This window comes from Kryptolebias marmoratus, linkage group LG16 (assembly GCF_001649575.2).
Source record: "Kryptolebias marmoratus isolate JLee-2015 linkage group LG16, ASM164957v2, whole genome shotgun sequence".
Lineage (NCBI taxonomy): Eukaryota > Metazoa > Chordata > Actinopteri > Cyprinodontiformes > Rivulidae > Kryptolebias > Kryptolebias marmoratus.
The window spans coordinates 3,008,823-3,021,235 of record NC_051445.1 but is presented as its reverse complement, the minus strand read 5'-3'; the positions used below and the strand labels follow the sequence as shown (position 1 = coordinate 3,021,235).

At 38.4% G+C, this 12,413-nt stretch overlaps 1 protein-coding gene across 1 annotated transcript in view; it reads left to right on the top strand.

Annotated features, from left to right (window-relative positions):
• LOC108243296 (thrombospondin type-1 domain-containing protein 7A) overlaps nt 1-12,413 on the top strand; it is a 209,459-nt gene that overhangs the window by 93,077 nt on the left and 103,969 nt on the right. Inside the window, exons 5-6 of the mRNA XM_017428635.3 lie at nt 4,197-5,031; nt 10,812-11,060. Of these exons, the coding sequence (XP_017284124.1) occupies nt 4,197-5,031; nt 10,812-11,060 (1,084 nt within the window). The remainder of the gene's footprint in view (nt 1-4,196; nt 5,032-10,811; nt 11,061-12,413) is intronic.

Genomic DNA, 12,413 nt, shown 5'->3' with positions numbered 1-12,413 from the left:
TAATCATTAGACATATATCTACAGCTGATGCACATATCATTTACAGAACAAAATGGTTATAATTCTGTTTTTTCTCAGTTTAAAACTCTGGCATGAAAGGCAGCGGGCAAAATGCATTTTTTCAAGGAATGCTCAGACCTTTATTTTAATTTGTTTTTTAACATCCAGGTTTTTTTATTTCTGAGTCATAAAGTTTTATCAGAGCCCATGATGTCCCTGGAGATCTTTCGTCCTTGTCTTTCCACTTGGTTCTGCAATATTTGACACACACATTAATGAGCAGCAAAGACAGCATCACAGCTCCGCAGGATCCATTATTTTACTGCTGACTGGTCACTAATCTGTACTGTAAGTGAAAATCTGAGGTGTGCAAAAAGGAACACGCAGTTATTCGCTTCTTCTGTGATTAAAGTTTCTCAGAAGTCGTTTGTTTTAAACAAATCTTAACCAGTCTCAGGGCAAAAACACTGAACTCATCCTATTCCTCTGTGCTGGATGAAATATTAAAAATAAAGCACAGATTTTATTGTTTATTTGCTCAAATGCATAACTCAAAGAGATCATTCGAGGTGAATGCACTACATCTGAAAACCAGCATCTACAAATTTAAACTTTTTAACCCAGTTTTAACAATTACATTTGGTAGTTTTATTACCTTTGATTTATTAAATCAACTTTCTAAATGAGCTTTCAAGTTTTTACACTTTAGGACTAAACATTCAATTGGTTTATTTTTTTGTTGTTGTTACTTCCTGTTTTATTTTGGAGGGTTAGTTTCCTGTTTTCCATGTTTTACTTCCTGAGGCTTTCTCCTCCAATCAGTCATTATTTCTAACACCTGTGTTTCTGTTTTTGTAGCTCTGAAACAAATGAAGTCTTGTTGATGTTTTGGAGGTTTATTTAAAAACTCCATTTGGATTTTTTAGGTTTATTTCTTTGATTTCCTGGATTCTCCACATTTATTCATGTTTTATTTAGTTTCTTCCCCTGAGTTCCTGGTAAGTTTTGCTCATTTCTGATTGGTTGCATTTTAAAAATAACATCATGATAAAACAATTCAAACATTTAAAGTTTGGATCATTTAAAGATTTCATGTCTTCATTGCAAAAATCTGTTACTAATTATCTCTAGCATAATTTTTTTTGCCATCTTTAATTTTCAGTTACAGTTTTAGTTGATTTATGCAGCTTTATACAGCTGATTGTTTAAACCTTTGCTCACTTTTGTACTCTGTGGGGAAATGCGCCAAATATTTAACATTTCGTTATCAGTAAAATTATCATTAGGTATAAGAATGAAGAGTCAGGTTTTATATTGAAACTATATTTACTTTAAGATGGCACAGGAACTGTTCATTCATAACTTTACTCACTGAAATTTACCACAAGACATTAGTAAAAATACTGATTTGTACCAACAGTTCTGTGCAAACTTGACCTTTCAATTAATTCCTATTTTATTTTTTGCTTTTTAAGAGCTAGAATGTTTAGACATATTTATAGCAATGGTTCAGTATCCGCTTTAAAGAGGTTTTACAAAGTTTTTGTTGGACGCAGGCTTCTGATTGTCGATTTCAGTCCAATCGTTGTGTCATGACCTGCAGAAAGAATAACTGTAGCTCAGGTTCACTTAATGACAAGAATGTCTGGTTACTTCAAGTCAAATATAAAATATCAAAGGTAATGTACGTAATTTACCTGTCAGGCACGTTATTTCTGTAATATTGGAAGTGGCTCAACATCCAGTTGAATTTAAAGACGTGAGCGTTGATTTGAAAACCTCACACTTCTGATTTCCATCAGAGGGTTACTAATTATCGCCTTTTCACTTTGGTGGCGAGCAGTAAGCTTTTTGCTTGTTTGTGCACGTTTTTGTCTGTGCTGTTTGCAAAATATCTCATAAACCACTAAAGAGATTTTTAGCAATCAGTGGGTGTACATCTACAGCTGATCAGCTAATCAACCTTAGTCTACACAAAATGATTAAAATCCTGTCAGGTTTACAGAAATTCAGGTGAAATTTGGTGCGGTAGTAGCTGAGAGTCATTCACAACTTTTGGTTTCAACTTTTGACCAATTAGCTATGGCTCCCATCATTTCTCAACATAAAATGTCAACAAAACTCCTCCTAACCCTAATGAAAGGCAGTGGGTGATATGCATTCCTTCAAGATACGCTCAGCAGATTTTCTTTATGCTTTTGATCCACAGCACTGATAAAACTTGTGACAAAAACAAGGAAAAGTTTGTTTTCCAGAATTGCAAATAATGCAGTCAGACTGTAATATCAGAGAGTTAGCTTCAGGCTAGCAGCCCCTCATTATCATTTACATGGGGAGGAAAAGGCCTCGGCGTTTCAGTCTGCAGTGCGAACATTTCAGCTTTACAGACCAACAGATGTAGAGAGCAGACGTATCAAAATATTTCTGGTTTGCCTCGTGACATTTTGCACAGAGTAACACGCATGAGAGGACAGGATGTATCTCTGTCACTGTTCCTGCTCAGAACAGGCTAATTGTAGCTCAGCATTTTATTTCTTTTTTTTTTTACTGACAGCCAGTTAATTCCACGTTCCTGAGACGATGGAGCAAAGAGCTGTGTCAGAGATTTATCTCGGAGGTAATTTCTGTCTGGGGCTGAACGCCGTCTTAGCAGTTTTGAATTTCTTGACGAATTATTCTGATTTTTATGAAGACTTTATGATGAATACTGCACATGCTTCTTGCTTCAACCCTGTTTGTTTGTTTTTATATATGGGAACTTGTGGAGACTTTGGCACCGAGACATATATGGTATTGAGTGTTTGCAGAATCTCTACAGGCTGTCAGCAGAGTTTGATAAACGCCACAGATAATTCAGTGCTGCTTATTTACTTTCAGACACTTCTCCTTTGATTGCCTATAATCTCCACTGTTGATATTTAGATTTTCATTTTCTTATCACGCCACCTGCATGCAGAAGCACTCTTTCTCGTTCAATAAAAATCTTCCAGGCAAACCCGTCTCACTCAGACGTCACCTGCTGCGGTTTAACCACATCAGAGGGAACTAAGTTTTTGGCGTCATTATCGCTCACCACCAAAGGGCGAAGCGGTGATCACTGAACAGAATTAAACATTAATGTACCTCTACTCTAACTGCAAAATGGGCATCATGTGCAATAATAAAAGTTTTATCAAAATTTAGATGCCCAATAATGGGACATCTGTGAAACTTTTATTGGCTTTCCACAATGTCTGCTCATAGATTGTAGGTGCTTATTTATTTCTTCTATAAGACTGCTTACAGTTAATTTCCAGGCATCATAAAGTGTATTTTCTGTTATGTTTTGCTTACTCTGGAACACTTGTAACAATGTTTGTATTATGACAATAAAGCATTTTCTTATAAAATACAAAAATGTCAGTAATCCAGCCAATTTTAAATAAATTGAGCTAAGATTTGGTGTAATAGTGCCTGAAAGTCATTCCTATTACATACTTTAGCACTAACTAATCTTGTAAATGTGGTTTTAGAACTTTAACTATGTGGAGTTCACTCTGTCTGCAAAAGGTCTTTTGAACATTGGACGGATTTTTATCCAAAATTGCAATAATTCAGTCAATTTTACATGTATTGAGCTAAAATATGGTGTGGTAGTAGCTGAGTCATTCTCAACTAAAGCCCAAACACAAACTGATTGCACAAGATCTCATAATATCTTGTGCAAGACTTTTTTTTTTATTTTTTTAGTTGAACTATGATATGAAAAGTGGTGGACGATATGCATTCCTTCAAGGAAAGCTGGAGCTTTATATGTAGTTGTGCGTTTGTACTTGATTGTGCATCTGTCTTTAAAGAGTTTGTTGCACATTTTGTCAACTGAAGAAAAAATATTTTGTGATTAATCTTGTGTTTATATAGTATATTTTCAAGTTACATCTCAAATATAAATATAGGTCTGTTAATTTTCAATTTGCAGTCAATAACCAGCATGTGAAATAATCATTTTTAAATGATCGGAGCTGTAATTTCCTGCAGTTTGAGGACCAGCATTATTCTGATTCCCAACAATAAACTAGATAAGATCGTTTCCCATTTGCTCATTGTGCTATAAAAAGAGTTCAATCTGAGGGTTTCATACAGAGCACGACAATAATTTAGTTTAAAATCAGATTTAACTGAGAGCGTGATTTATTCTTGTTCCTTTTGTTTCCCAGGTCCGTGGGGGAGATGCATGGGCAGCGACTGTGGTCCAGGCGGCAGCCAAAGCCGAGCAGTCTGGTGCGCCCATGTGGACGGCTGGACGACGCTTCACACCAACTGTGACCAGGGTCAGCGTCCCTCCAACCAGAGAAACTGTTTCCGTGTGTGCGACTGGCACAAAGACCTTTACGACTGGAAACTGGGTGCCTGGAATGAGTGTGTGCCAGTGTCGGCAAGGACCTTCGGGGCCCCGCGGCAGTTCACATGCAGTGGAGGCGAAGAGGGCATTCAGACTCGGGAGGTGGGCTGCATGCTCAAGTCTGATGGGTCTCCAGCAGAGGATGCCATCTGTGAGTACTTTGAGCCCAAACCTCGCCTGGAGCAGGCGTGTTTGATCCCCTGCCCTCAGGATTGTGTGGTTTCTGAGTATTCACCATGGACTTCCTGCTCCAAAACGTGCGGAACAGGCCTCAGGAACAGAGTACGAAGTGTCCTGGTTCCTCCACTTTTTGGAGGCTCCATTTGTCCTAATCTCACCGAGTTCCAGTCTTGTAAACCGGGACCTTGCACGGGTCCCGAGGGCCTGTATAGTCTCAGGATCGGACAGTGGAGCCCTTGCGCCCTGCCGCAAACGAGGACAGCACGGCAGGCCAAACGCAGGAAAGGTAAAGGCCAGGGGCTCAGAGATCGAGCAGGAGTTAAAGATCCTGAGACCAGGGAACTTATTCAGAAGAAACGGACCAGGAATCGCCTTAACCGGCAAGAAAGTCCCTTCTGGGACATTCAGGTGGGATTCCAGACCCGGGAAGTGACCTGCATACACAGGAATGGGAGCAATGTCGGACACAAGTGAGTGGAAACATTTTCTTATGCTATGCAACTGCAGATTTAATTTTACTTTTGGGCCACTATCCTGCAGGTTTTCCTTGTTTCCCTGCTCCAACACACCTGATTCAGAGGTTAAATCACCTCTTTATGTTCTGCAGAAGCCTGTTAATCACCCATTGATTCAGATCAGGTGTGTTGGAGCAGAGAAACAAGGAAAACCTGCAGGATGGTGGCCCTGAGGACCAGGATTGGTCACCCCTGATGTACAGCATTTGATTTGTTCCAATTTTTTTAATATACATCTGTTATTTTTCCTGATTTATTTCTTGCCAGTTGGTAATTTTCTTCCGTTCTAGTTCTCGTGCTGGTGCCTCGTGTCGGTGCGTTCCTAACAGCCACACGTGTCAGAATCGTCCTCCTGAATCTTTTCCTCTCCCTGTCAGGAGGTGACACATTGAGGAGGATGTTTATCGGCTGTGTTGTTGTCACTGCCGTGCTGTCAGAGCAATGAGCCACAACTGCCATTACAGTGTATTTGATGTCAAGTTCAGAGGAAGGAAGTAGCAAAAAAAACGACTCCTCCTTATGACATGAGATCAATCCTGGCCCTGACTTTGGTGCTTTACACAAAAAGACAATTTGGGGTGTTTTGTCTTGTGGGCTTGACTTCCTATTTTATCACAGTAAAGTCAAGAAATCCAGCATCACTCAGTTTATAATGAAAAATATAGAAATTTCTTGCCAAGTCACAACACTGGTGTGTATATAGTAATGTGATTTATTCTTTTCCCCCACTGTTAAGAACTTTGAAGACAAACTGAATAAATTGCATTTTCTGCAAAAAAAAAAAAAAACGGCGTGAATGGTGAGGCTAAAATGACCTGAAATTCTTGATTTTAAGCTAAAATCAGCAAAACATTATCTAACAGCTCAATGTGGCAAACTGTAAATAAATGCTAAACAGAGCAAAACAATACTCCCTTTTGATTTTGTTACATAATTGTTAACTTCAAAAATCTGAACATCTCAACATTTGTAATAGGGTTCAAATAAAATGCATTTATACGAGGTTTTAGCGTAGAAGTAACGGTTACGTAAATCTTTATTTTTTGAGCATGAGATGTTCTGCGCATGTGTGAAGTGAAACATGCGCTCGTATATTTGTGCACGTGCATCAACCCGAGTGTCCGGACCTCCAGAGTGATGCCTTCAAACTGTAGCTACAAGCTAAAGTTAGCAAGATAGTAGCTAGAAGCTACAAGAAGCGTAGCAACATAATTGGAGATTTTATTGTATTTCTATGGGGATTTTTTTTGTTAAAGTATAACATTTACAAATTTTAAACATCATACCACACTATCTGAAATCCATTCTGATATTTTAATGGTTAAAATAGAAAAAAAATTATGCAACAGTAGTTTGATTACAGCAAACATACAGAAGAAACTCTGCAGAGGGAAATGGTGTGAATCAGCATTTATACAAATATACTGTAACTTTTTAAAAGATTTAGAATTGGAAATAAGCCGAATAAAAGCTTGCCTCGTGAATGAGGGTGGTGGTTTTAAGCAGTCTGATAAAGTAACAATTGAAACTCCACAAAGCAAATTATCACTTGTCAGTGACTCGTGCTTTCAGTGGGAACTGTTCTCTAAAATACACGCTGTAACTCTGAGTTCATCCATGTGGGATTTAACTTGTTTGACCTGTCATTACTTTAAATGCCAGACTGAAAATAAGACTTGACTGTCAGTTTCTATTCACTCACTCAAATATTTTACCACCAAAAATGTCCTTCATCACTACGTCTGATGGGAAGGCACCATTAATGTAAATGTCAGAGCTGATTGTTTTAAACAAAACTCATCAGGCAGGGCTGATGATAAATAAATCTGTACAAAAGCTTAAATAATTAAACATTAGTTCATTTATGACCTCAGTGAATGCTTCTTTATGGTGACTTTGTTCCTAATCACGAGTTACATCTCTTAATATAACCTGATTTGCATTTTTAATTGGGAAAAAAAAGCAGAACATGCATTAGTGTGTGTGGATTAATGTGCATTTGAAGTGATATTCATGTAATGTCTGCAGCGATGGAAACATTGCTGCAATCAAGGCCTCCGAATGTTCCAGTGGTCGTCCACAAACGTTTGTCTTTTTTACTGTTTTATAATTGTTGCAAATCAGAACTTATGCAGTTGGATTTATTTCTCATCTTCAAATGTTCTGACTCCCAAATGAGTAGCTGAATTATTCCACCGTATAAAGAAACATTTAGTTTTTCTGCTGGGGTAGCTTTATTTTGAAATATTTCTTTTTCTTTTCAAAGTTTAAACATTACTCATTTTATTTTTAAAGTCACTAATACTGTTCACCATCCGAGTTCTGAAACATCAACAAATTGTAAGTTATTGTTTCTGTAATGCACACGTGTCAAACTCAAGACCCGCGGGCCAGATCCGGCCCTCTGTAACATTTCATCCGGCCCTCCAGTCTGGGACAGATAGTCTCTGAAGTTTTCTCTTGACAGTGACTTAGAAGCCAACAATATATAGTTTTATTTCTGTATGATCAGGTTTTTGTTGATGGCTTTTAAAAAAAATCTGTTTTAATGTTAAAAAATCCATTTAAAAGCTGAGTGAGGCGTAAGAAATGACAGCTAATGATGAGCTTTTTGGAGTTTGATCTATTTGTCTGTGTTCATTAAAGTCTGTTTGCTCTAAATTCTGTATAATCTGTAACTGGGAAAAGGTAGTTGATATTTCTATATGAATGATTTGACATAATACATCTAAAACCAAGGTTAATTTATGTAATTTTTAATAAATATTGATTGTAACTGGCCCTTGGCTAGGACCAAAGTTTTAATTTTGGCCCCCTTGCTTCACTGGGTTTGACACCCCTGCTGTAATGTGTAAAATGATTATACTAACCAGCTGTTTTTATTGATCCGACTTCTTTTTTTCTTGTTGTTGTTCTGTAATTTAGATAAATGTCTTTCTATTAACTTGGTTTTAGTGCCTCTCACAGGGTTTGTAGTCTCCAGTATCAACGCTTCTATCGGTTTTACGTTTCTGTCACACTTATAGTCAGTTCTTGATAATTATGCACTAAATCAATTCATTAATGCTTTGTCGGTGTGGGGCTTTCACCAGCGACTGAGATCCACTATTTTAAAGGAGCCTCGAAAACAACTTGTGCCCCGAGGAGCGTAAATATTAATCCTTGACTTGTTTATTTGGTGTTCTGAAATATTTATGGTTGTTTGTGCAACTTGTGGAAAAGTGGAACAAACTTCCCAGAGCTGGTCGCGTCCCAGCCAAACCCCGAACATCCTGCTCGCTTCATTTCAGATTTTGTTTGATGAACATCTGTCACTGGGATGCTTCTTTCTCCGTAGTCCCCAACTTTGTCCTAGACAGGCAGCTTCCTAAAACTGAGTTTCCCGTTTCTGTCCTTGTTGATCGGATCTGCTTGCTGCTGTGGGGGTATTTTATAACTTTATTGCTTGTATTGTAGAACACGCTGGCATGATTTGGTGCCATTTTCTTTTTCATTTTTGTTTTTTTGGCACTACTTTTTCCTTCAGAAGTTGTTCTAATTTTTTTTTCCTCTCGAAGGTTCTAAAAGTTAGCTTTTCTTTCATCATTTGTCCTACATAGAATTGTGTTTTTCCCACCATTTATATCAATGCAGTTCCGAGTAATGAGTGTGCAAATGTTCGCAGACTCTCTGACAGCCTGTATCTTGTCTGGGAGCTCTTAGACTCAATTGTTGGGAGTGACTATAAAACCTAAAGGCTTTAAAATGAGCCTTTTCTCTGCATCAACTTACTTATTTAAACAGAAAATGATTGTCCTCATTCTGTCTGAATGACTGAGATGAAGCAGTAACTTCCTTATGCAACTTTGAAATCTACACCAAAATGCCCCAGCATGCACACAACAAACAGGGAGGACTCCACGGATCCAGAGATTGCAGAGAAAAATGGGTCACTGGCTGCATTAGGGGCTTTTTAAAACACAAGAAGTTCCATCTGAGACAAGAAATTGAGCCATCACCCTCAGCGAGTTGCATTCACTGTTTAAATTTCTCATTGTTGTCCTCCAAAAAAAGCAAAATGAGCCAGCACACCATGTGCGCTTGGCAGAAAAACAAAACCCAAGATTTTTCACAGTGTCACTTCAGCACCACTTCAAAGTCTGCAGAGGTGTTTTAATCTGCAAAGACACAGGAGTCGGAGGAAAGAAAAACAAAAAAGAACCACAGCTCACATGTTTCCTGATTTATACCCAAAATCTGAGATGCTGGAGGTGAAGTGTGGCAACGTCTAAATGAGAGGTTTCTAAATGAAGCAGAGCTGTAATTAGCACTAATAGCTCATCAGCTGCATTACCTCAGGGGGAAAGGCTTCCAGAATGAGTTGCAGAAAACAGACGGCTTTGGTTAGAACAAATTTCTAATGATTGGAAAAGGACCCTAAGAGGACAGGTTACTCATCGTCGTTAGATGATGAAAAGATGTGGGCAAACAATGGATCAGAAGCTCTTTCGGTCGTCTTAACGCTCAACTTATTGATGCACGGAATCTAATTTTATTCCTAAAGTGAAATTAAATGTGTATTTTAAGGAGAATGGCTACATTGTGGCATCGAAGGCTGAAAGAAAAATGACGCAAACAGTTCTTGCTATTGATGAACTAAAGTTTCAGGTTTTACTGCAAACATGTTTATCTTCAGCAAAAATTATTCATTTAAACCAGATTAAAATTGGCCTGTACACAAAAGGGATGAATTTAAAATGGGATAGTCTTTTATAAATCCTTTGTAATAAAGTCCTTTAACACTAGAAATATGTTTTTTTTATTTCAAGTCTTTTATAAAGTGATGTCCTGAGTATAACTGCACATAGGACAAAATGAACTTGGATTATTCATTACTATTGACTTTTCTGGACTCCATTTTTGTTGTTAACTAAAGACATGGCAATTTTCTTCCATCCAGATTGTGATATTTTATATTTTTATTTAAAATAATATTGATTTGGTGCATGCACGTCAGGTTAATTGCTAACTGAAGTTGCAACTGTGTGCATGAGTGGTTGCTCCTTCATCTCCGTGTCCCTGTGATGGACTGAGGATCTGTCCTGGGTGTTCCCAGCCTCTTGCACCTCTCTCTGCTGGAGATAGTCGCCAACTCCTCTTGACCCTGAACAGAAAACCGGGTAAAGAAAATGGATGTTTGGCTGGATGATTGTGTGTTAATAACTTAATGTATTTCTGTTTCTTATCAGAAAGTAAAGCCAGCAGCTTATTAGCTCAGTTTGTCACACAAAATGAAGGAAAATGTCAAGCCTGGTTTAGTCTGAATATAAAGTAATCCCTTATCTTGTGTGTTTAATCTTTAATTGTATTGCAGCATAGTAACAAGAGCGTGCTTTTGTTTACATGGGCTTGTGTGAAACACTTTTATAAGGGCTTAATGGAATCTTGTCCTCCATATTTTTATCCTTAAAATGCAATAATTTTAGATGTTTTCCTTTGGTCCAGTTTAAATTGACGGAATCTGTAGAACTTGATGACAAGCTGTTGATGTAACTCGTTTCTTTTGGAGCAGGGAGGCATGTAAGGGTAGTGTGTTTTGAAGATTGATTACTTTAGTAGTCTTAATTGCATCCCAATTTCAATAAAAGGGTTATAATCTAAAATTCGTACTTTATCCTGAGAATTTAACTGGTTTAACTCAAATTTGCACCATATCCTGACATCCTTCTGCCCTGTCCTCCTTTACCTTCTCCCAGCCTGTGCATGCCTCGGGACCTTCCCCTGACCATCCAGTCCTGCGTCCTTCCCAAAGACTGCCAGGTGACAGAGTGGACCGAGTGGAGCTCCTGCTCAAAGACCTGCGTGGACCCCGAGTCTCTGAGAGGAAACCGCACTCGGAAAAGACAGGTGCTGCAGTTCTCGGTTGGTGAAGGTGTGGAGTGCCCGCTGCTGGAGGAGACGGAGTCTTGTGAACCTCAGGGTGAAAGCCTGCCGCCCTGCGCCACGTGAGTTTCTGATTACTGACGAGGGGAAGCTGGGAGTGAAAGGGGACATTTCGAATTGCCTGGAAGTGTAGATGTGACTTTCATGACTTTCACTGAGATATGAATGTGTATTATGTAGTGATGAAATCATTTTCTTTGACTTTGCATTATTAAAACCTGCTATGAAACGCTGCAGGGATTCAATCTGTATTTCAGTCACGCGGTGGCTCGATACAGAAAAATCAGTGTTGGCTCAGGCTGCACAAACTTCCTGTTGACCTCCATTTACACATATCACCAGGCTGATTTGCTCTCCTGGGTGGCACATGCTGGGGGAGTGTGTGTTTGTGTGTGTTTGTTAGGCGGCATATGGAGAAAGATAAGTATAAGTGCTTGTGCTGGAGCCAAGCACAAAGTAAAGGCAAATGGAGGGAGACTATAAGGCTATTTTGATTTCTCAGAGTAAACAAAGATTCAGGCTGTCAGATGGCTCGGTTTCAACCCGTATCGTTATTCCACATTCCTGTCTGAGTAAGGAGCTACACATTTCTAATCCCATCTGGAAGAATATTGGATTTACTGTCAAACTAGTCACAATAGGTCTGTCACGCATTAGGTAATTATTTATACATTTAAAAATACATTTGATGCCAAATTCCTGAATCTAACAGATTTTTATTGCTTGCCGCCACAGATAAAATGGCAACAATATGTGGGTTTGTCTGTTGGCAAAATATCTCATGAACCAATGAACGGATTTTATTAAAACTTCCAGAAATTTCAACTTATTCGAATTTGGAGTCAACCCAATTCAAGATGACCGCCACAGCTAAGTGACATAGCCAGGACTTAAATGGCTATAACTCAGTCAGTTTTCCATATATTGAGCCAAAGTTTGATGTGGTAGTAGCCAGGGGTGGAAATTAAACATTTTGTCCACCAGTTACCAGCCACTATTTTTTGTTGTGACAAAAAGTAATTTCATATGATGATGATGATGGAGGTGGGTGGAAGCAGCTGTGCTGCCCTACAAGCTGAACAACACCTCTTTCTGGACACTGCATGGAAATAACTAGACTTTTCTTATTTTATTTTAAACCATTAAAAGATGCATATCTGTACATAAAAAAGACAAGTGAAATTTATTTCTGTGGAGTGTTTTTGAAGTATTTTTTTGTGCTTTTGTACGTTTTTGTATGTAAGTTGTAATGTTTTTCACACACTTGCTGCTTTTAATGCATAGATCTATTTTTATGCGGGTTTTCTCCGCCTGAAGTGGTATTTCGCTTTTATCTAAATAACATTCGGGTCGAATGTTATCTAGATCGTTAATTGTCCAACAACAACCAGTTAATTTACCAACAAGTCTTTAAC